Raw genomic sequence first — 24,978 nt, forward strand, 5'->3', positions numbered from 1 at the left:
TTTTATTTTTTTATTTTTTTTCAACGTTTATTTATTTTTGGGACAGAGAGAGACAGAGCATGAACGGGGGAGGGGCAGAGAGAGAGGAAGACACAGAATCGGAAACAGGCTCCAGGCTCTGAGCCATCAGCCCAGAGCCTGACGCGGGGCTCGAACTCACGGACCGCGAGATCGTGACCTGGCTGAAGTCAGACGCTTAACCGACTGCGCCACCCAGGCGCCCCTTTTTTTAAATTTTTTTTTCAACGTTTATTTATTTTTGGGACAGAGAGAGACAGAGCGCATTTATTTTTTTAATATTTGGCACTAGAACGGATCCTCAACTGTTGAGGAAGACTTGAGTGTGACATAGCATCTGAAACAAATCCTTTATAGTGTTCGTATTTAGGGCTGATGGCAAACCATTCCCAGCTTTAGGAAACTCAGACCAGTAAGCTCATGGGAGACACTTAAACAACTTGATTTAACAGCACCCGCGGAAGGGATCACCCACATCTTCATAGCAGCTTCTTCAGTAGATGTGGATTCCAGGTTTTAAAAAATTATTTATTAGGTACTCTTTATGCCCAACGTGGGGCCTGAACTCATGACCCTGAGATCAAGAGTCGCATGCTCTTCTGACTGAGCCAGCCAGGCACCCCCGCATTCCATTTTGAACAAACCAGAGGAAAAGTCATGTAGGTATTAAAAAGAAAATTTTGGGGGCACCTGGGTGGCTCAGTCAGTTAAGTGCCTGACTTCAGCTCAGGTCATGATCTCAGTCCATGGGTTTGAGCCCCACATTGGGCTGTGTGCTGACGGCTCAGAGCCTGGAGCCTGCTTTGGATTCTGTCGCCCTCTCTGCCCCACCTCTGCTTACACACACACACTCTCTCTCTCTCAAAAATAAACATTTAAAACAATTTTTTATAAAAGAAGAAAATTTTCGGTTTCTAGACTAGAGAGGTAGAGGCAAAGGACATCTGGGCTACCCACCACTTCTAGCTTGTTATAACCCTGATAAAATTAACGCTAATTTATCTTTTCCACTTACAATTAGTTAAGTGATCAAAAACACATGTGCTTGTCTTATTAAAATAATTATAAATTGGAGGAAAAGCTAGATTTGGTGTGTGTGTGTGTTTGCTTGCTGATAGTTCTTAGAACGTGGTATTGGGAAGTGCTGAGGAAAATCCAGTATCCATGCATTAACCTGTTGGCTCGCTTCCTTGTAATTACAAAGTGTGTTCTGATTTAGTTTGAGCAAATAGTGAACTTGAATGTTCTGCAATCTGAAAATTCGGTGCACTTCCCAAGAGTGAGTCTGTCCCCCTCACTGGAGGCCTTCGAGTAGGACAGAAGACCCCGGGGTCAGAGGACTCAGGCAATAGTGGCTGGGTGTTCAGACTAGGTCGTTTACGAGGTCCTTAAAAAACTTCAAGGAATACAAGACACAGCCAAGACAATTTAAGGCGAAACCGTACAAACGAAATAAGATGGAGAAAAACCCTGAAGGCAAAAAAGAAAAAAAAAAAGGAAAGAATTGAGCGGATGATGAGGAAATGAAACCGCTAAGCAATTTGGTTAGTAAAGGCACGTTAATCATTTTGCAGTTAATGCAGGTTTTCCTTTCCCCGACTACTATTATTTTATCCCTTTCTCTCTTGAAAATGAAAAACCCATTCGTTTTTTTCCTTTTGCTTTTCCCCAGGAATTAAAGGTTTGGTAAGTGGTAATTAGCATAGCTCCCGTCAAAGCCAATTGCCTAATGGGGACCGACATTTGACTTGAGTTGAAAGAATGGGATATGGCTAATGCGGAGTTCATTAGTCCCAGCTGCTTCCTCTGACATTCTTTTCTCCTCCCGTAAGAACGGGCTGCCCTGCCCTCTCTCTCCTATTTTTAGACATATTGCTGTGCCGCTACATTTCTATTCTGGAAGGTAAGTGGCACCAGGGGCAATGAAATGTGTTTGCAGCCGCGCGCACTGTGCATCTGGGTCTGAGTTTGCAGACTAAGGTCTTCGCCCCGTAGACCCGTAGACAGGAGCCCCCTCACACAGCTCTGTCTTTGCTCCTGCGCCCCCTCCCTCTGCCCCTGGGGAGATGAAGGGAACCTGCTCTCTGCAGTCCTACTATGTGCTAGGTCCCACGCTCCTCCTCACGCTTCATTTACCCCTTTCACCCGGCGGCGTGGCTCACTCCGAGCCCCACAGCACTTTCCCCATTATCCTGTGCAGCCGAGATGCTTGGTGGATTGGTCTCAAGTAGGGCGTCCCAACACCCAGGCCAGCCAACAGCAGCCCTACTGTGTCTTTGAGACGTAGTTCGAGAAAACATTTTTAATTCCGGAGGGCAAAGACGGAGATGTTGCTGTAACTGGTGAGTGGAGGGTCCATTCTGTTCCTGGAATCCAGGCTTCCTTTACCCCTGGGCTATCTGTACAGGGTTCACGGGGCTATTCTCTTATACCACCGGCACTGTGCCTGTGGTCAGAAATCTGGCAATTATGCTGTAGACACATGAGGTCTTTTCCGGTTCGAGTGGATTCCAACTTGTTACACTGGTGTAACACGACCAGTGACCTGGACGTAGAATAGAAAAGACGGTATGGGGCGCCTGGGTGGCTCAGTCAGTTAAGTGTCCGACTTCAGCTCAGGATATGATCTTGTGGTTTGTGGGTTTGAGCCCCACGTCAGGCTCCGTGCTGACAACTCAAAGCCTGGAGCCTGCTTCCAATTCTGTGTCCTCCCCTCCGCCCCCGACACATGCTCTGTCTCTCTCTCTCCCTCAAAAATAAACATTAAGGAAAAAAAAAAAAAAGAGCATGTGGACATAAGAGAAAACACACCAAAGTGGGAAAAGCACTGGAATTGGAACCAGGATCCCAGGCCTCCAATTAGCCTTGTGACACGGGGCAAATCTCTGAACCTTGCCAAGTACAGCTTTGCTATGTATGAGAGGATAAGTCACACCCTAACCGGCTCACTCAGTTTTGTGAGGCTCCCGTATATAAGTGCTAACCCAGAGCAGACTGCTAGAAAAATCCCCAGCCGGCATAAGTGCCCCTCCAGGGGCATTCCGAAGACATGTGGGGATGTCTTCCGTTGTCTCCATGCCCACAGACGGCCACTGGCATCGAGTGGGTGGGGGTAGGCCGTGGGATGCCCGGTCTCTGTGCCCTGTCCAGGACGATTCCCCAAGTTGAAGAATCGGCCCGTAGGCTGCATGGCTTCTGAATGTCATGCTGGACATTCACAGGGATGAAAATCTGTTCCAAATTAGATTACAAAGCCCAAAGAAAGAGTTTGTGCAGAAACAGGATGTATATAAACCAGAAGCCTCTGCCTTGCACCCAGAGAGACTCACAGCCATATCACATGGAGATCGGTTTAATGACCTTTCATACCCCCTGCTGATAAAACATATTAGAAAACTAGAAACAGTTTCACAGTGGTAACAAATATAATTTCACAATTAGAAATGGCGAATTAGACTCTCCATATGTCCCTATGGTCTGCAGACTTAATATGCGCCTTTACACAAACCAAAAAATTCATTCACTTGAGAAACGAGTTTGTGGCCATAAATCAACTCTGGTACGTCACCTTCCTGACCATTATCTGTGTTGAAAATTCTGCAGTTCTAGCTTCTGAAAAAGGATAGTGAGTCTGAAATACAGCAGCTTCTTTTCAAACAGAGACCACGAGGACAGGTCATTAGTAAGAGGTGGGGTATTGTTGGTGCAGCTTTGTCATTCAAAAAATGCAAGGGCGGGAGCTGAGATGTGACAGCACTTTTCTGGAAGGGACCGCAGGAGGCTGGTCTTCCAGGCTGTTCCAGAAGGTGCTATCAGGCAGGGGGTACAGTATTAAGGCAGCAGCTACAGTAATCAGGCTGAAGGTATTTACTGAGAATGAGAACAAGGCCACGGGGTTTCCGGCTGCAGCTATGTGGGGTCTTGTCTGGCTCGCTTAGGCTCCTGCCGTTCTCCACGCAGCGAACTCTTCCTGGCCGACAGGTTCCGGAGAGAACGCAGGCTCTGCACCTGCTGGAGGCGCAGGCTGAGCTCCTGATTACAGGCCTGCTGCACTGTCACCGTCTTCTCCGCGTCCCAGCTCAAAGCGGCAGCCAAAGCTCCGGGGTCTTCCTTGGCAACCAGCTGCGGCAAGAATGAGAACCACTGAGAAGCGCTCCCGGCTCCCCTCGCCTGCTGCTCTCTCTCGCTCCCGGGATTTTCTTTAGGGGACTGAGCTCGGGCAGCGCCGGCGTACGTGAGGTCTTTGTGCTGAAACGCCAGAATCCTTTCACGCTCCATGGCCACGGCCTTTCCTTACCCTCCAACACCGACACGAAAGTCCCTCTGGAAGTTTCGTGGGAGCAACTTGTCAAGTCCTCCACTTACGGGAAATTTAGGCCAGGCGCAAGTCGAGAGGTCTCCTGCCTTCTAGCTACACGGGGAGGTGCCTGGGACAGGGACAAGGACGAAGAGGAAGTGGCGCCCACTCTGACGGATCCTGTGTCAGGCTTCTAGTTCCCTGGCCGTGGAGTCAGCACAAGATGACCCCCACCCCCCCAGGCGCACCTTTCACTAGGATAACTTTATGTGCCTCGACTGACGATGATCTCCCTCAGGGGCCGACAGAACCAGAAACCGCCCTCCGAAGCTTGAGCCCCGCCACTCCTCCCTGTAGCCACTCCTCCCCGACCGGTTCGGGCATTCCGTTTCCCACAAAGGACCCGAGAATGCGGTTTGACGATCTGCAGGAGTGCACCTGTTTGTTCAAGCCATTCTGATATAGATGAAATGAGACGTTTGTTCAAGCCATTCTGACAAAGACGAAATGAGATGTGCATAGAAGAGGCAAACGGGGCAGCGAGGAGCCAGGGTCTGCAGAGGCCAGAAGCAATCCCGTATGCGCCTCTGCAGGGCGCTGCACCCCCAGGGGGAGTGGCTCCCTGCAGCTCAGGGTCCCCCGTTCTTGCCCACCTCCAAATCCTGACTGGACAGACTCAGCTCTGGAGCAGGCTTCTCCTTCAGCACAGTAAGGATCTGGCTTGTGAGTGCGATTGTGGAGGAGCTCTCTCTGTTACCCCCCGTGTCGACTGCATCCGTCTGGTCACCAACAGTTTGGGACTCTGCAAAGCAGACATGAGGAGATGGTGCACTGGGCAAACATACAGCCGCACAAACGACCGGGGAGCCATCAGTCGGGCAAGGGAGAGGCACGCGGGGGCGCCTGGGGGGGGCTCAGTCGGTTAAGCGACCCACTCTTGATTTTGGCTCAGGTCACGATCTCGCGGTTCGTGGGATCGAGTCCTGCATCAGGCTCCGCGCTGACAACGTGGAGACTGCTTGGGATTCTCTCTCCCCCCTCTCCTCTCTCTCTGCCCCTCCCCTGCTTGCGTGCGCCCTCTCTTTCAAGATAAACGTTAAAAACAAAAAAAGAAAGACAGAAGCACGTCATTTCAAGATGCAAGCAGCTGTGGTGTCACCCTTTTTTGGCCACATTATAAACACGGGTTCTCTCCCCAGGCCCTCAGTTCTCAGGGCGACTCCCCTGGCCAGTTGAGTCCTACCTTGCTGCTTTGACAAGATTCCGCCCTCCTTCTCTAAAGCCTGGAGGTAAAGCTCCAAGAGCTGCTTGGACTGACGGGCTTCCTCCCTCTGGTCCAGGACCTGCTGGAGGGTGTTCTGGAGCCCCTGGACGGTGACGCAGCTCTGGCAGAGTTCCTGAGCCAGGTCTGAACACGGAGCATCAATGAGCACCTAACATACAAACACAGACTTTAACAAACCTAAAAACACTTCTAAGACACTGTGGCCCCGACCTGTCCATGGCAAGCTCCCTCCTTCCTTCAGCTCTCGGTGTAATCGCCACCTCTTGGGAACCTGCCAGTGTCCATCAACTGCACTTCTGGGACTTTATTCTACGGACAAGCATGTGTGCAGAATGACACGGAGCTTCCTGTAGCACCGTCTGGAACAGCAAGACTGATGACAACCCAGATGTCCACCAGTGGGGGAGACTCCCGATTAAGTCATGGCACATGAGCAAAACAGAATACGATGCAGTGGTACAAAAAAGAACGGCAATGTCTTTTACGTACTGATCTGGAATATTCTCCAAATGTTTCTTTTAAAAAGGGTAGATATACTTCCATTGTGGAGTCCAGGGACAGGAGAAAATATGTATGTATTTGTTGGCATATACAACATTTCTAGAATGGGAAATTGAGAGGTGATTATCTCTGGGAAGGGAAACCTGGTGGTTAAGGGGCAGGAGTCAGATTTTTCCTGCATGTCCTTTTTATTTTTTTTCCAAACAGCTTTATTGAGATATAACCCACATACCATATGATTCACCCATATAAAGTGTATAACTAGGTGGGTTCTAGTACATTCACAGACTTGTGCAGTCAGCACCCTTGAAAGCACAGCACCCATTAGCTATCACTCCTGTTTCCGCTCAAAGCTTCCCCAACCCCAGCCCTAGTCAGCCACTCTATCTTCTATCTCTGCGGACTTGCATATTCTGGCCGTTCCATATAGAGGCAACTACAAAATCCGTGGCCTTTCATGTCTGGCTTCTTCACTTCGCGTAACATTTTGAAGGCTTTATCCACGTTACACATGTATGAATACTTCATTCCTCTTAGGTCATATGGATAAACCACATTTTATTTATCCATTCTTCAGTTCACGGACATCTGGGTTGTTTTCACTTTTTGGCTACCCGTATATCCTTTTATACCTCTTGGATTTTGAGCCATACAAATGTATTTATTTATTTATTTAAAAAAATTATTTTTTAAATATTTATTTATTTCTGAGACAGACAGAGACAGAGCATGAGTGGGGGAAGGGCAGAGAGAGAGGGAGACACAGAATCTGAAGCAGGCTCCAGGCTCTGAGCTGTCAGCACAGAGTCCGACATGGGGCTTGAACTCACAGCTGTGAGATCATGACCTGAGCTGAAGTAGACACTCAACCGACTGAGCCACCCAGGTGCCCCTGAATGTATTTGTTTTTATTCAAATATGTAAGTTTGTAAGTTTAAAAAAATTACGAAAAAAGCCACCTCCTCGGAGGGGCCTCCCCTGATCTCCCAATCCAGACTAGCCCCGTTGTTCTTGGCACACTGCCCCACCTGCTACCCATCGAACATGCTTCCTGTTTTATCTGCCTCCTGTCATCAGAATTTGAGCTCCTTCCATCAGAATTCTGTGTCTGGCTTGTTCACCACTGTACCCCTTGGACAGAAACATGCCAGGCACAGAGTAGGTGCTTAGTAAATATTTTTTTTTGAATTGACAGTACTATTTTTATCCCAATTTTACTGGACAGGAAATGTAGGCAAAGAGGCTAAATTACTGGCTCAAAGCCATGGTGATGGAGCTGGGATTTAATTCGGCTTCTCCACTTCCACATTCTTTGACAATACCTCCTTAACCCCCCAGTCAGACTAAGTGGGTCTAGGCATCTGGATTTTCTACTCTAGGTGCAAGAATTAGAAAATGAAGAGTCTGGGTTGTTGTCAAAGCATTGTTTAAAAATTAAGAAATAGGGGCGCCTGGGTGGCTCAGTTGGTTAAGCATTTGACTTCGGCTTAGGTCGTGATCTCTTGGTTTGTGGGTTCGAGCCCCACATCGGGCTCTGTGCTGACAGCTCAGAGCCTGGACCCTGCTTCGGATTCTGTGTCCCCCTCTCTCTGCCCCTCCCCAGCTCATGCTCTGTCTCTCTCTCTCAAAAATAAATAAACATTTAAAAAAAGATGTTAATAAAAATTAAGAAATAATGGAATTATTATGGCAAGACACATGGAAACTAAGGGGCTGGGGGCAGCAGAGCCAGATGAGTGGGGCTGTGGAGGAGGAAGGCTCACCTGGAGGTCTGCCTCGGACAGGAGGATGATGCTGGACACGTCTTCTTTCAGCTGCCTGGCCACATTCCTCCACCTCAGCCCTGCCCCAGTGTCCGTTTCATCTACGTCAAAGGACTCTTGGGAAATCCAAGCTGTACCTCCATCTGATATAGGGGAGAAAAAGCCAGTCACAGTCTGGTTAACCTGAAGTGCTATTTTCACCTCCTCCTCCAACACACAGACCTTTAGGAGGTCTGTACATCCTTCCCACTGACCATTTAGAAAAAGTTCAGGGGTGAGGGAAGCGCCTTCTCTCAAGGATTCACGGGAAAGCCAATCCCCATCTAGGACCTGCATTCTCCCTTCTCTTCCACCTTCGATTATTTCTGTGTGAATCTGCTCTGTATCTTTTGTATGAAAAGAAGCCACTAAACCTGATGCCCCGGTCACGCATACCCAGGATCCTACTACACTCCCCTTGAGGGGAGTTTTTGTGTCTCAGTAAATGCTGGCTGCACAAATGCTTAACCGGACAAACAGCAACCAGGTGCCTGGGCAGCAAAATGAATCGTGATGGATGTTGTATCGCATAGATCATTTTGTCTACGGCCAGAGTTTCTTACCTGAATTGTTGTACGTCCACTTTTCGTTACTGGCCAATGCGACGAACTTAGTGTTGGAAGGCAGACACAGGAAGTAATCATCATCATCCACTATGGTGCCATCCTCTGCCAAGACCAGGGTGATTGGTGCCAGGGACTTATCAATGGCCAGAATGTCACAGGCTGAGAGGAATAAAATATTTGGCAATTGACAAGTATCCATAAGGAAACTACACCTGTCTCTGTACTCTCAACACATATGCTCTCAAAGCGCAGAACTGCTGGTAGGTTACCTACAGTAACAACCACAACCGCCAGCACTAAGACAACACTTCCCACACGCCTGGTACTGTTCTAAGTGTTTCCTGTGCACAGTATTTTATCTCCTAACAATCCTGTAAGGTAGGGACTATTCTTATTTCCATTTTACAGATGTCAAACCCAAGGCTCACAGAGGCTACGTCACTTGTCTGAGGTCACACAGTAAGTGGCAGACACCCAGTCTGACTCCTGACAATGTTTCCTCCAGCTGCTTTACACCCACGGTAGGAGCACTCGCATCTTTACTTGGATGAAAACCAAGCCAAAGTCCGATATGAGTCCTTGTAAGCGAGCCGTCTTTCATTCATTTATTCAGTGGTCATCTTAAATTCTCCTGTGTCAAATGTCAAAAAACAAAACAGAACAAAACGAAAGAAAAAAAAAGAAAAGGAAAGAAGAGTAAAAAAGGAAATGCTTTCTGTTCCATGCAGCATTGTACTCTGCAGTGTTTCTAACCTACAGGAAGGCACAGGAGAAGCAGGAGTTTGCATCAGTAGCTTCTCCTCTTTACTGTCAAGGGGCAACAGGCTTGTCTGGGGCAGATCTGTCCCATCGCATTTGGTGATGGCAATGCCTACAGCACAAACAGGGTGAGGGGAAGCAGCAAAGTAGCCAGTGGACTACAAATATGGTTGGGCAATGTCGTCCAGCACCCAAATAGAACAGCAAGCCTTGGAGAGGCTGAGCTCCAAACACAAGCGCTTACACTGGTCTCTGGGCCAAGTGTATCCAGCCGATGCATTCAAGAGGAACTAACACTTAAGTACCCTAATGCCAAGAACAAATATGTGAACAGTGAGGTGGCAAAAGCCATGTCACAAAAGCATTTATGATGCTTTGGCTGCTCCTGGGTCTCCGAAAGATTTCTGTCTGGTATCTTTTGGGGCTTGGTGACTCACAGAGGAGCACTGAACACTGACACACTATGACTGGGGATGGCTCACACGTTTAACGTGTACAACTTCACCGTGGATAAACAATTTATTATTACTGGCTCATAATACTTTCAAGTCGTGGAAACACAACAGTCCTGTAAAGCACGGCTGGAAATATTATACCCATTTTGCCGATGAGAAAACTGAGGGTCGAGAGCTGGTTTAAGTACAAGGTCAAGCAGCCAGTACGTGTGGGGCCGGGACTCGGAACTTCGGTCACTCAGAGCACCAGTTCCTTGTCTGGAACTCCAGGAAGGTCGGAAGCAGCTCTCTCTACGCTGCACAAGTGCCTGCCAGAGCTGACGACAGAAAGGCGCTGGCACCCTGCTGGGGGCACCAGCGTCACGGTAGGAAGCCCGGAGGCAGGCATGCACCAGGCTAGGTCTGCTCCAAGGTCTGAGCGATTCTAGGCAAGACACCTAAGTTGAGTCGGTTTTAATTTGCATATTTCCTTCCGTCTACCTTCCCACCAAATGAGCCTCACATGAGATAATCGCCTTGAAACTTGTCCATCGCTATGCCCACATGAGTTATTTCCGTCCCAAGTCGCTCCTGCTGACCGCGCTTTGCCCCTGCCCGACCTCCTCACCGGACCCGGCTCCCCGCAGCCCCCGCCCCGGCCCCCACAGCCTCCGCCCGGGTCCCGCGCCAACCCTTGTTCCTCAGCTCCTCCAGGCAGGAGGCCGCCACGCCATGCTGCTCGCGGCTGTGGTTGCGGCGCAGCAGACACGGCTTCAGAGGCCGGATTTCAGTCTCGGCGCCTCCGGCCACCTCCATATTCCTCAGGGTGGGACTCGACTGACTCGGGGAAGTCGGGGAGGCTCCGCGCGGCGCCACCCCCCCGCCCGCGACTTGCCGGGAGATGTAGTTCTTTCTGCGGCAAATCACGCGTGGGACCAAGGTACGCCGGGAAGTGTAGTCTTAGTTGCCGCTAATCCCGTGTGGCTCCGGGGGTATGCCGGGAGCTGTAGTCTCTGGGATCGAAGCTAACTTCGTTACGTCACTCAATTCGGCCTAGAGGAGTGTTTTTCTAGCTTATATTTAGGAGTTCAGTGGCGGGATCAAAATGAGGTCAATATGGATTTATTTTGCGTTATGAAAGACACGCATATATATTCCTTGGATTGTTAGAGTACTCTTAATTGCATATATAGATGCATAACGTTAACACTCAAATGAAACAGTGACATTGTACTGTGTTCATTTGTTTTCCTTTCCAAACTGAAAAGATCTGTAAGATGTCCCAACCCTCAGGCAATTTAAAACAATGATGAGTGTAGTTTTCAGTCCTGCTGAAAGAATAAGATACTCGCACATTTCCACCAGTTTGATTCCCGGCTTCAGCTGTGCAAATTGGGATCTCGGAACGAAATGCTTACATAACTAGATTAAACATTAAGATCTCAAATCAGACAGGAAAGGGAAAATGCGAACCACATCACTGTTTGAGATTGTCCAGATGCTGCTTGGCAATAAATTCATCCTTGTTCTAACACTGCTACTTTCTTCCCTCTAAAAAACGTTTACCAGTAAAATAATAAAAAATTTTAAAAGGTTCTTCGCTTGAAGTGGGGGCAGGGGGGAGGCATTTTACGTACATAAGAAATAGCTCATATTCATCCAGAGTCTCTTTCATATTTTGTTTATAAGAAAATAAGATATTATCTCATTAGAAAAGGGTAGGCATTTAAAACTGTTTGGTAAGAGGAATTGCTGAGGCAACCCTTTTAAGTACTCATAATCAGTCAAAACACAACTGCAATATGAACTGACCGATAGTTCTAATATATGCAATTTTTAATATAATTTTACATTTAGCTTAAAATCTAACTACTCAACTACTATCAAGTAAGAATGTAGAAGTCTCTTCTCTCCAAAAAGCTCCGTTCTGTGTCTTCTTAATCTGCAAACTGTTATCAGACTCCTATCCGTAAGATGCTGTAATCGTGTGTGTGTGTGTGTGTGTGTGTGTGTGTGTGTGTGTGTGTGTGTGTGTCTTGTGTTTGGCCTGAATTTAGGAGCAGGAATTGAGTCTTGGATCTTCTTTTTTTTTTTTTAACGTTTTATTTATTTTTGAGACAGAGAGAGACAGAGCATGAACGGGGGAGGGGCAGAGAGAGGGGGAGACACAGAATCGGAAGCAGGCTCCAGGCTCTGAGCCATCAGCCCAGAGCCCGACGCGGGGCTCGAACTCACGGACAGCGAGATCGTGACCTGAGCTGAAGTCGGCCGCTTAACCGACTGAGCCACCCAGGCGCCCCGAGTCTTGGATCTTCTTATTACTAGCAGCTACCAAAGTGCCTGGCAAATAGTAGGCACTCAACAAATGGTATTGAACATTAATTAATTAATTTCCAAGGTTCTTCCCATTCATTCATTTATTAAAGATTTAGCGAGTCCCTGCCTGTGCCCAAGGCACTGTGGGGATGGTCAGAGATTTAATTCAACGAGAATAATAAAAATGCAAAAAACACGGACTTAAGAACTTCCTGGGCAGCAGAGACCTAATGGCAATTGTGTGAGGTGACCCGGACGTAGGAGTGCCCCTTCCTCCTCGCGTGCCCCTCCGCCGCGTGCCCCCATCGACAGGTTCAGTTCCGGCTACTTCGGTCTGGGCGGGTGAGCGAGAGCGAGGGCGCTTGGGAGACGCCTCGCCCAGCGGCGATAGATTAGTCAGGCCTCAGAAAGATGGCGTCCTCGGAGCAGGCAGAGCAGCCGAGCCAGGTAAGGGGAGTGGGACTGCCCCGCCGTAGTGGCGGGGACCGCGGCTGGAGGGGGCGCTCGGCGTGCGGCTGGGCGTTGGGCGGGGGCCTTGAGCCTCCCCAGCCGGGGGCCCCGACCTCTTGCCCCCTCCCGGGCCCCGCCCCTCCCCAGGTCCTCGCCGCCCGGCCCCTCCCCCGGTGACCCCTCTCAGACCACATTCCCGAGCCGAGGCTCGGGGGCGCCCGCGGGCCCCCGCTTCCCTCCTGCTGACCCCTCGGGTCCCACTTGCGCTTGGCCGGGACGGTGGCGGGACCCTTGAGAAGCCTCCAGCCTTGAGCTGCGAGGGCCCCTGCTTGAGGAGAGAGAGGGGTGAGAGGCTCCATCGTTCTCGGTTGTCCCCTCCCAGGAGGGCCCTGACTCCATCAGGATTCCCACTCCCACAGCCTCAGCCTCGCGAGGTGGCCCCGCTGCCAGCCTCTTCGTCACCTTTGCGCGTTCCCTGCCAGTGGAGGATCAGAAATGTACTGGGACTCTCTCAGTACGTTGGTAGGAAGGGCACTCACTGTAAACAACAGACGCCACCAAGCTTTTGCTGAGGATCCGTTTTTGCTTCCCAGAGTTTGGTTTTCTAGGCCAAAGGGCCCCCTTTTAGCTTTTCAGCCGCAGTTTCAGCCAGATCACACTCCATTAAGGGGACCTTGGGGACCAGTGTTCGTGCTGTCAGGTAGCAGTGGATGATAAGGCCTATGAGTGGGTTTGAAATCCAAAGGTGGGTGGGCTGGGGTGGGGAGGACAGGGGTCAGCGGTACCTTGCATTTACTGAGGGTGTGCTATCATGCTGGGGACAAATTAACGTTTATTGTCTTGTGTAATGGTCATTACGACCTTTATGAAATACAGGCTATTAACCGCCATTTCAACAGAAGTGGATTCTAGAGGTCTGTAACATACCCCAGATCACGTGCCTGATGGGGGCTGCATTTAAACCCAGATGTGTGTGACTCCACCGGTTAGCCACACATGCTTACATTTACTTAGGATTAGACCAAGGAAGAAGAAAATGGTTTCAATGTGGACTTCATCTCTCACCTCCTTGAAACACCTGTAGACTTTTCATAGCCTAGTGGCATTTCAGTTCCTTCCTAGGCACAAGAACACTACTTAACGTTTCTTACTGTTTTATTCTTCAGGATAGGTCTATTACAGGAATTGCACGTAGAGGAGTTGTGTGTTCCCCACATCAGCTTCTGTTAGCAGAGCAAATGATTCAGAAAGATGAAGTCTGGATTGTAAAATATGGGAAATAACTCGGGCTGATTCTGGCCTTTCTCACCGTCAGAAATTCTGGAGTGTGGGAGTGTCTGGGAGGAGGGGCCCTTCTTTCTTGACTTATCTCGCTTAGCTTCCTGAAATGCTGAAGCTCTTCAAAATCTGGGCTTTTCTGAACGGTTACATGTTAGGGATGCCCACAGCCTGGGGTGTGTGTGTGTGTGTGTCTGTCTGTCTGTCTTCATTCCCTGATTCTTCTAGGACTTTTAATTTGCCAGTGCTGTTAAAGTTACTAAAAAGCTTGCCACTTGGAGCCATTGTAGTGCCCAAGGATTCCTTTGGTTCTGGAAATTGCCCTTTCTGTACATGTGGAAGGGATCTAAGGTCCTCTGAGGGGGTTTGGCCATACTTGTTGGGTTTTCAGCTCTGCGTATCCTTTGCCCTCCTTTCCAAAGCTGGTAGAGACGGGATTGCATCAGAACACGCTGGCAGTCAGGGGAAACTTTTAACTCCATGCCAGATTCTGTCGTTGTCTAACAATAAGCCGCAAATGCACACTTTTTAAGTGGACCAACTTCTAGCGGTTGCTTGTCATTTCATTTTCAAGTCCTGATCAACTTAGTTTCCCATTGCTGCTGTCAAAGCAGAGTGGAATTTAAAGAACAATGTGGATAGTTCCTCCAAACCTGGTCTGTAAGAAAGAACACATGTCTGTGGGGCCGAATCAGTATTTGTTTCATAGAAAGTTTGTTGGTTGGCTTTGTGGCTTCAGCTTCTCGTTTTGGAAGGTACAGGGTGGTAGCCAACCCCCTTCTTTGAGAGGCGGTGTCGAGCAGTGGCATGGGCTCCAAAGCCATCCTTATTGGCTTAGAAGCCTAGCCCCACTACTCATAGCTGTGTGATCTTGGACAAGTGACTGAGACTTGGACTGGGACAAGAGAATCCCAGACAGTGCAGAGCCCAATGTGGGGCTTGAACTCACGAACCATGAGATCATGACTGAGCTGAATGAAATTGGATGCTTAACTGACTAAGCCACCAGGCACCCCAATAAAATAACTTACTTTAATTTTTTTTAATGTTTTATTTTATTTTTGAGAGAGAGAGAGACAGAGACCACAGAATCTGAAGCAGGCTTCAGGCTCTGAGCTGTCAGCACAGAGCCCTACACGGGGCTCGAGCTCACGAACCGTGAGATCATTACCTGAGCCGAAGTTGATGCTCAACCAATTGGACCACCCAGGTGCGCCTAAAATGACTTATTCTAGAGCAGTGCCTGACATAGTGTTGTTATTATTACTGCATTCATAAACTCTGGATTTTCACTCACAAACGAGAAATCTTTTTTCCAGTCCTATTATCATCTTTTTGGGGGGTATGATCTTTCACATGTTGCCTACCAGTCCACTCAAGTTGTTCTTTTATTTGTTCTGGAGCAACTTCTTTCATATTTGAATACCCTGAATGCTGGCGTTTATCCTAGCTGTCCTTGTGACTTTTAGATGCTAGTGACATGCTTGATTTTTTCATAATGGCAGTCTTCTTAGTCTTTCTTCAGTCTGAGTTAGAAATTACATTTATTGCTGGGGCGCCTGGGTGGCTCAGTCGGTTAAGCGGCCGACTTTGGCTCAGGTCATGATCTCACGGTCCTTAAGTTCGAGCCCCACGACGGGCTCTGTGCTGACAGCTCAGAGCGTGGAGCCTGCTTCGGATTCTGTGTCTCCCTCTCTCTCTGACCCTCCCCTGTTCATACTCTGTCTGTGTCTGTCTCAAAACTAAATAAACATTAAAAAAAAGAAAAGAAATTACATTTATCGCTTCAAATCCTCGTATTTTCCCCATGTTACCCTGGGTTGCATGGTTGATCTCTTATGAGAGGCCCTTCTAGTCTGTACCTGGTATGGCCCATAGAAATGGGAGCTGTTATCCTTATTTCTGTTTCTCCATCAGCTGTCTTCAGTGAAGTGCAGAAGCATGGTTCATTCTGGGTGTTTAGTGGTTATTGAATATTGAATATATTGCAGAACATGGATTTCAAATCTGTTGAAATTCCCCGGATACAGTACATTTGAGATGGAGAAAACACAGAAGCAGGGGAGGGAGAAGAACACAGCAAAGACGTTAAGGAGTGCGAGAGCATGGCCTTGTATCCTGACAGTCTTTGAACTTCAGCCCTGACTTGCTATTGGACTCACCACTCCACCTCCCTGAGCCTGTTTTCTCCTCTGTAAAGTAGTAATTACCCTAAAGGGTTGCTCTGAGGGTTGCTCAGAGACATAAAAAAAAGTATTTGGTGCATAGTAAGTGCTCAGTGAGTGTTAGTTTCCTTCTCCTGAGTCTTTATGTGCAGTTTTGGCAGTGTGCTGAACTCTTTTTTTTTTTTTTTTTAATGTTTATTTATTTTTGAGAGAGTGTGAGTGGGAGAGGGGCAGAGAGGGGGACAGAGGATCCAAAGCAGGCTCCGCGCTGACAGCACAGAGCCCGATGTGAGGCTTGAACTTACAAACTGTGAGATCGTGACCCAAGCTGAAGCCAGCTGCTCAACTGACTGAGCCACCCAGGCGCTCTGGAAGTCTGCTGAACTCTTGGATAACAGTAGTTCAAATGAGATATTTTTCCCCTCAAGTTTTTGGTATTTTGAAAAATTTCCAACCTGGAGAAATGTTGAAAGAATAATACAGAGAACTCCTGTAAAACTGCCATAAAAATTCAAGATATACTGTTTACATTTTGCTGAATTTGCTTCATCTCTGTCTCTTTATATATATAAATATATATTTCAGGATTTGAGAATGAGTTACAGAATTACAGTATTCCATTCTAAAATACTTCACCTTGGGGCGCCTGGGTGGCGCAGTCGGTTAAGCGTCCGACTTCAGCCAGGTCACGATCTCGCGGTCCGTGAGTTCGAGCCCCGCGTCAGGCTCTGGGCTGACGGCTCAGAGCCTGGAGCCTGTTTCCGATTCTGTGTCTTCCTCTCTCTCTGCCCCTCCCCCGTTCATGCTCTGTCTCTCCCTGTCCCAAAAATAAATAAACACTGGAAAAAAAAAAAAAAAAATTAAAAAAAAAAAATAAATAAAATACTTCACCTTGTCTTAAGAGTAAGGTTATTCTTGTTATACCATATCACATGTAACATAATACCATTATCACACAAGAAATTTAGTATTGATAAAATATCATTATTTAAGGGGTGCCTGGGTGGCTCAGTCAGTTGAACATCTCACTCTTGATCTCATCTCAGGTCTTGATCTCAGGGTTGTGAATTCAAGCCCTATGCCTAGCATAGAGCCCACGTTTAAAAAAAAATCATTATTGAGGTGCCTTGATGGTTCAGTTGGTTAAGTGTGTAACTTTGGCTCAGGTCAATATCTCATGGTTCGTAGGTTCAAGTTCTGTATCGGGCTCTCTGCTGTCAGCACGGATCCTTTGTCACCTCCTCTTTCTGTACACCCCCCACTCATGTTCTCTCTCTCAAAAATAAATGTTTAAAAAATCATTATTTAATAATATAGTCCACGCTCACATTCCCCCAATTAAGAAAAATCCAGATCCAATCAAGAAATAGGGATTGCATTGTCTCTTTAGTATGCTTTAGTCTAGAATAACTCCCTAGTCTTTAAAGTTTTTCTTTTTCTTTTCTTTATTTTTTAAATATTTATCTTGAGAGAGAGAGAGAGAGAGAGAGACAAGAAAGAAAGTGGGGGGGGGGCAGAGAGAGAAGGAGAGAGAGAGAATCCCAAGCAGGCTCTATGCTCAGCATGCAGGGCTCAATTTCATGACTGTGAGATCATGACTTGAGCTGAAATCAAGAGTTGGATGCTTAGCCAACTACTCAGGTGCCCCTCTTTTCTTTCTTTCTTTCTTTCTTTCTTTCTTTCTTTCTTTCTTTCTTTCTTTCTTTCTTTCTCTCTTTTTTTTAACGTTTATTTATTTTTGAGAGACAGAGAGGGACAGAGCATGAGTGGGGAAGGGGCAGAGAGAGAGGGAGACACAGAATCTGAAGCAGCCTCCAGGCTCTGAGCTGTCAGCACAGAGCCCAATGCAGGGCTCGAACTCAGAACTGCGAGATCATGACCTGAGCCAAAGTCGGATGCTCAACCAACTGAGCCACCAAGGCGCCCCATCTTTTCTTCCTTTTATTTTTTAACTGAAGTTGAGCATAGACCCAGAAAGCACACAAATTATGTCTCTAACTTGGAGAATTTTCAGAGTGAACACGCTTGTGTAACCAGTGCTTACATTAAGAAATCAAACATTACCAGGACCTCAGAAACCGTCGCCCCGGTAACCCTCCTGTCACTGTCCCACCCTCAGAGGTTGCCTCTATCCTGATTCAAAATCTGTAGATTCGCTTAATAGCTTATTGAGTGACAAAGTCCTTGTGGCCAAAAACTTTATTGTGGGATTCTAATAGGTGTGTTGTGGTCAGTTTAATGAATTTTGACAAATATTATACCTATGTAACTACCACTGTAATCAAGATCAAAACAATTCTGGTATTCCTAAATGTTCCTTTTGCTGCTTCCCAGTAAATCCTAGCTTTTGGCTTCAGGGTTTCGGAACTCTTTTCTATCACCATCGATTATATTTGTCTTTTCTAGAATTACCTGTGAATGAATTCAAAATGTATGTATTCTTTTGTGTCTCACTTCTTTTGCTCAAAGTGATGTTTGTGGGACTTCTATTGTATCAGTAATTCATTAATTTTTAGTAGTGTGTACTATTGTATAGATATACCACAATTTGTTGATCTGTTCACCAGTTTATGGATATTTGGATTCTATTAATGACCTATTGCTGCATAACAGTATTACAGCAAATTTACACAAATTATCAAAAAGAGCACTCATGTATTGTTTCAGTTTCTGTGAATCAGGACACAGTTTAGCTGAGTTTCACAAGGAGAAAAATCAAGATGTCTGCTGGGGCTGTGACCTCATCTGGGTCTTGACTGGGGAAGGATCTGCTTCCTAGCCCATGTGGCTGTTGGCAGCATTTAGTTCCTTATGGCCTGCAGGTCCCTGGTTGAATGCCAATAACAAAATGGCACCCTCTGTTTTTTGCCTCAGGGGTCTTCCTAACGTGGTCACTTGGCTTCCTCAAAGCCAGTAAAGAAGAGAGTGTCTTAGGAAAATGGACACTACAGTCTTACATAATGTAACCACATACATGTAATTACATGCATCCTGTCACTGTTGCCCTACCCTCTTTGCCAGAAGCAAGTCACAGGTCCTGCCCATATTCCAGGGGACCACACAAGGGCATGAGTACAAGGAGGTGGGGATCATGGGAGTCACCTTAGAGTCTGTTTCCCCACTGATGGGTTCTAGTTTGGGGCTACTGTAAATACTCATGTATTGTGGAGAGATAGGTTTTCTTTTCTTTTTTCTTTCTTTCTTTCTTTCTTTCTTTCTTTCTTTCTTTCTTTCTTTCATAAATACTTGTGAGTGGAATTTCTGGGTCACATGGTAAGTATATGTTTAGCCTTATAATAAACTGCCTAAGGGTTTTTGCAAGTTGTACTATTTTTTGTTGTCACCAGCAGTATGTGAGCATTCCAGTTGTCCTATATCCATACCAACACTTGGTATTGTCTGTCTTTAATTTTAGCCACTCTAGTGAGTTTGTAGTGGTGTTTCCTTGTGGTTTTAACTTGCGTTTCTGTGATGACTAACAACATTAAGCATCTTTTCTTGTGCTTATTGGTAGAGGCTGGGGTTCATTGTTCTGGTATCGTTTGTTGAACAGATTACCCTTTCTCCATTGAATTACCTTGCCACCTTTGTAAAAATTAAAGGACTGTAGATACGTAGGTCAGTTTCTGGGCTCTGTTTTGTTTCATTTATCTCTGTGTCTAGCCTAATGTAAATGAAATACTGTCTTGATTGCTGTAGCTTTATAGTAAATCTTTTTTTTTTTTTTTTTAATTTTTTTTTTTCAACGTTTATTTATTTTTGGGACAGAGAGAGACAGAGCATGAACGGGGGAGGGGCAGAGAGAGAGGGAGACACAGAATCGGAAACAGGCTCCAGGCTCTGAGCCATCAGCCCAGAGCCTGACGCGGGGCTCGAACTCACGGACCGCGAGATCGTGACCTGGCTGAAGTCGGACGCTTAACCGACTGCGCCACCCAGGCGCCCCTATAGTAAATCTTAAAATCAGGTAGTGTAAAGCTTTTGACTTTATTGTTTTTCAGAACTGTTTTAGCTTTGGTCCATTGCGTTTCCATATAAATTTTAGAATCAGTTTATCAGTTCTTATAAAAAAGGTTCTTGGAATTTTTATTGAGATTGTGTGGAATCTATAGATCAATTTGGGGGAGAGTTGATATCTTGGCAACATTGATCTTCTAATTCATTAACATGGTATGTATCTCCATTTAGGTCGTCTTATTTGCTGTCAGTGTTTTGTAGTTTTCAGTCTGTAGGTCATATACACATTTAAAAAAAATTCTCTGAATATTTCATATTTTGGCATGCTATGTATGGATTTCATTAAAAAATTTCATTTTTCAATGTTATATTTGGGAAAGAGAGACAGAGCGCAAACGGGAGACAGAATCTGAAGCAGGCTGCAGGCTCTGAGCCGTTAGCACAGAGCCTGACGTGGGGCTTGAACCCATGAGCTGTGAGATCATGACCTGAGCTGAAGTCATGGGTGGCTTCATGCCAATTTCTGGATGGCTCAGTTGGTTAAGCATCCGACTCTTGATTTTGGTTCAGGTCATGATCTTATGGTTTGTGAGATTGACTCCTGCATCGGGCTCTGCACTGACAGCATGGAGTCTGCTTGAGATTCTCTCTTTTTCTCTCTCTGCCCCTCTCATGCTCTCTTTCTCTCAAAAATAAATAAATAAATAAAAACATTAAAAATTTTTTTCACTTTTAATTGTTGAATGCTAGTATATAGAAATAGAATAAAATTGCAGTATTATTTATAGTAGCCAAGATATGGAAGCAGCCCAAGTGTCCATCAAGAGATTAATGGATAAAGAAGACGTGAGATATGTATACACACACACACGTGCACACACACACACAATGGAATATTATTCAGCCATAAAAAGAAATGAAATCTTGCCATTTGCAACAGCATAGATAGAGCTAGAGGGTCTAATGCCAAGTGAAATAAATCAGAGAAAGACAAATACCATATGATTTTACTCATGTGTGGAATTTAAGAAATAAGGAAAGGAAAAAAGACAAACCAAGAAACAGACTCTTAACTGTAGAGAACAAACTGGAGGTTACCAGAATGGAGGTGGGTGGCAGGATGGGTGAAATAGGTGATGGGGATTAAAAAATAAATAATTAATAAAATAATTAATACTTAATTAATTAATAATAAATAAATAATAAATAAATATAATAATTAATCAAAAAGAAATTAAATGTAAAATTGAGTTTGTATGTTGGTCTCCTATCTGCAACTTGTTACACTCATAATTCCAGTAGCTTTTTGGTAGATTCTGTGTGATTTCTCACATCTGTAGATGATCTTGTCATCTGCAAATGAAGACAGCTTTACATATTGCTTTTCAATTTATATGCTCTCTAGGAGTTCTTATACAATGTTGAAAGGAATATTGAGAATAGACATTCTTGCTTTATTCTTGATCTTAGGGGAAAATATATTCAGTCTTCACATTTAAATGTGATATGAAGTATAAGTTTTTTTTTAACTTCTTTTCTTTTTTAAAGTTTATTTATTTATTTTGAGAGAGAAAGCTCAAGCAGGGGAGGGGCAGAGAGAGGGAGAAAGAGAATCCCAAGCAGATTCTCCTCTGTCAGTGCAGAGCCCCCATTCAGGGCTCGATCCCACTCATGACTTGAGCGGAAATCAAGAGTCAGACACTTAACCAACTGAACCAGCCAGGCGCCCCAAGCTATAAGTTTTATTTGAAGGTGCTCTTTTTCAAGTGGAGGAGATTCAACTTTTATATTTAATTTGTTGAGTATTTTTGAAAAAATTATGTGTTTTGACTGTTACCAAGTGTTCTTTTTGCTATCTGTTGATCCTATTGTTTTTTTTATTAATATGGTAATTCATGTTGATTGATTTTTCAAATGTTAAATTAATTTTCTATTTATTGGATAAATTACACTTGGTTATGATGTATTATCCTTTCTATATATTACTAGATTTGGTTTGTCAGTGTTTTCTTTTTTTAATTTTCTTTTTTTAAATTTACATCCAAATTAGTTAGGATATAGTGCAACAATGATTTCAGGAGTAGATTCCTTAGTGCCCCTTACCCATTTAGCCCACACCCCCTCCAGTAACCCTCTTGTTTGTTTGCCATATTTATGAATCTCTTATGCTTTGCCCCCTCCCTGTTTCTATATTATTTTTGTTTCCCTTCCCTTATGTTCATCTGTTTTGTCTCTTAAACTCCTCATGTGAGTGAGGCCATATGATATTTGTCTTTCTCTGACTGACTAATTTCACTTAGCATAATACCCTCCAGTTCCATCCACGTAGTTGCAAATGCAAGATTTCATTCTTTTTGATTGCCGGGTAGTACTCCATTGTGTATCTGTACCACATCTTCTTTACCCATTCATCCATCGATGGACATTTGGGCTCTTTCCATACTTTGGCTATTGTTGACAGCACTGCTATAAACATGGGGGTGCATGTGCCCCTTTGAAAGAGCACACCTGTATCCCTTGGATAAATACCTAGTAGTGCAATTGCTGGGTTGTAGGGTAGTTTGATTTTTAATTTTTTGAGGAACCTCCATACTGTTTCCCAGAGTGGCTGCACCAGCTTGCATTCCCAGGTTTGTCAGTATTTTCTTAAGGGTTTCTTCATTTATATTTAAGAGAGATATTGATTTATAGTTTTCTTTTGTGTGTATCTGTGAAATCTTTGTCTAGTTTTGGTATCAAGGTCATATTGGCTTCCTAGAATGAGTTGGAGAATTTTACCTTTTTTTCTATTTTCTGAAATAGTTCATATAAGATTGGCATTATTTTTCCTTAAATGTTAAAGAGAATTCACCGGTGAAGCCACCTGGGCGTACAATTTTCTTTTTTAATTTTCATGACATATGTAATTTCTTTTTAATTAAATATTTTAAATTATGTTATAAATTTATTCTTTTTTAAAGTTTATTTTGAGAGAGCGAGCGTGAGTGCACATGTGAGCAGAGGCAGGAGCAGAGAGAGCACGAGAGAGAATCCCAAGCAGGCTTTACACTGTCGGCACAGAGCCCCACGTGGGGCTTGATCTCAAAGACTGTGAGATCATGACCTGAGCCAAAAATCAAGGGTTGGGGCTCAACTGACTGAGCCACCCAGGCACCCCTCCCTTATTATCTTTTAAGTATCTATAGATATGCAGTGCTTTTCCTGATTTCATTTATAATACTGTAAATTAGTGTCTTCTGTATTTTTTATTGATTGGTTTAGATAAAGGCTATCAATCTTAATATTCTTCCAAAAAACCCAGCTTATATTTCATTGACTGTAATTTTATCTATTTATTTATTTATTTATTCATATATTTATTTTAGAGAGAGCGCATGCACGCATGAGAGTAGGGGAGGAGCAGAGAGAGAGAGAGAATCTTTTTTTTTTTTTTACGTTTATTTTTGAGAGAGAGAGCTTGTGCACAGGGGTGAGAGGCAGAGAGAGGGGGAGAGAGAATCCTAAGCAGTCTCCACTCCCAGCATGGAGCCCAAGTGGGGCTCATTCCCATGACCCTGGGATCATGACCTGAGCTGAAATCACGCGTCCCATGCTTAACCAACTGAGCCTCCCAGGTGCCCCTATTTCTTTCCTTCTATTTTGGGTTTCATTTGCTCTTATTTTTCTAGCACATTTTCTAAAGTTAGTACACTACTAAAAACATTAGATTTCCTTCCCAACACTGCTTTAGTTGCATTCCACAAATTTAGATTATGTTGTGGTTTCATTTTTGTACAGTTCACAATATTCAGAATGTTTTCTTCCCCCGTGATTTCTTCTTTCTCCCGTAGATTATTTAGAAGCCTGTTTAATTTCCAAATGTTTGGGATTTTTTCCAGATTTTTTTTTCTGTTATTGATTTCTAGTTTAATCTCATGGTCAGAGAGCATACTCTGTAGGATTTCAACTCTTTTAAATTTGAGATTTGTTTTATGGTCTGTCTTGGCGAATTTTCCTTGTGAACTTGAAAATAATGAATATTCTGCAGCTGTTGGATGGAGCATTCTACTAATGTTAATTAGGCCAAGTTGGTTGATAGCGTTATTTAGGCCTCCTGTACCCTTACGGACTTTTTGATTAAGGAGAGCGGATTATTAAAGTCTCCAACTGTTAATTGTGGATTTGTCTATTTATAGCTTTTTAATTCTGTCTGATTTACTTCGTGTATTTGAAACTTACTGTATGCATACTTACTCAGGATTATGATGTCTTCTTGAGTGACTCCTTTATTTTTGAACTGTCCCTGTTTCTGTTTGGTAATACCTGCTATTTTGAAGTTGTCTGAGATTTATTGCTCCTGCAGCTTCCTTGTGACTAGTGTTTGCATGAGGTGCTTTCTATCCTTTGGCCTTTCACCTATGTTTCTTTTTGCTAAAAGTGGTTTTCTCCTAGACAGCATACAGCTGGGTCTTGCTTTTTCCCCACAAAGTCTGACCATCTCTGCCTTCTATTTGGAGTGTTCCATTTATACTTGAGGTAAATATAAATATGGTTGGGTTTAACTCTACCGTCTCACAATTTTTTCCATCTGTTCTTTTTTTAAAAGTTTTTAAGTGTTTTTTATTTTTTGAGAGAGAGAGTGAGAGCGAGCGGGGGAGGGGCAGAGAGAGGGAGACACAGAATCTGAAGCAGGCTCCAAGCTCCGTGCTGTCAGCACAGAACCCAACACAGGGCTCGAACTCATGAATCTTGAGATCATGACCTAGGCTGAAGTCAGATGCTTAACTGACTGAGCCACCCAGGCGCCCCTTATCTGTTCTTTTATCCCTGTTATCTTGTCTTGGATTGAACTAAAAAACATTAAAAGGGGTGCCTGGGTGGCGTAGTCGGTTAAGCGTCCGACTTCAGCCAGGTCATGATCTCGTGGTCCGTGAGTTCGAGCCCCACGTCAGGCTCTGGGCTGATGGCTCAGAGCCTGGAGCCTGTTTCCGATTCTGTGTCTCCCTCTCTCTCTGCCCCTCCCCCGTTCATGCTCTGTCTCTCTCTATCCCAAAAATAAATAAACGTTGAAAAAAAAAAAAAAAACATTAAAAAAAATTTTTTTTATTTTTGAGACAGAGAGAGACAGAGCATGAACGGGGGAGGGTCAGAGAGAGGGAGACAGAATCCGA

At 45.1% G+C, this 24,978-nt stretch overlaps 2 protein-coding genes across 5 annotated transcripts in view; one reads left to right on the plus strand and one right to left on the minus strand.

The window, feature by feature from the left end:
• Positions 1–3,354: 3,354 nt before the first annotated feature.
• DFFA (DNA fragmentation factor subunit alpha) lies at positions 3,355–10,521 on the minus strand. Of its 4 annotated transcripts, none has more exons than XM_086715660.1 (7): positions 10,355–10,521; positions 8,467–8,628; positions 7,865–8,007; positions 5,559–5,748; positions 4,969–5,117; positions 4,384–4,445; positions 3,871–4,140 (listed from the first exon to the last, which is right to left on the minus strand). In XM_086715660.1, exons 1-7 carry the CDS (start codon positions 10,476–10,478, stop codon positions 4,098–4,100), a joined length of 873 nt encoding a protein of 290 aa, XP_086571786.1. In that variant the 5' UTR covers positions 10,479–10,521; the 3' UTR covers positions 3,871–4,097. The 4 variants fall into 4 exon arrangements, with proteins under 4 accessions (XP_025789303.1, XP_086571786.1, XP_086571785.1 ...); XM_086715659.1 differs by lacking the exon at positions 4,384–4,445 and adding an exon at positions 4,754–4,869 and having other exon boundaries at positions 4,008–4,140; XM_025933526.2 differs by lacking the exon at positions 3,871–4,140 and adding an exon at positions 4,754–4,869 and having other exon boundaries at positions 4,429–4,445.
• A 1,794-nt stretch (positions 10,522–12,315) lies between these two features.
• The window catches only part of PEX14 (peroxisomal biogenesis factor 14), a 144,602-nt gene continuing 131,939 nt past the window's right edge, over positions 12,316–24,978 (plus strand). Inside the window, exon 1 of the mRNA XM_086715662.1 lies at positions 12,316–12,425. Coding sequence (XP_086571788.1) covers positions 12,390–12,425 — 36 coding nt within the window. The 5' untranslated portion in view covers positions 12,316–12,389. The remainder of the gene's footprint in view (positions 12,426–24,978) is intronic.

The sequence above is a fragment of the Puma concolor genome, chromosome C1, assembly GCF_028749965.1.
Source record: "Puma concolor isolate L17-30 chromosome C1, mPumCon1.1.hap2, whole genome shotgun sequence".
NCBI lineage: Eukaryota > Metazoa > Chordata > Mammalia > Carnivora > Felidae > Puma > Puma concolor.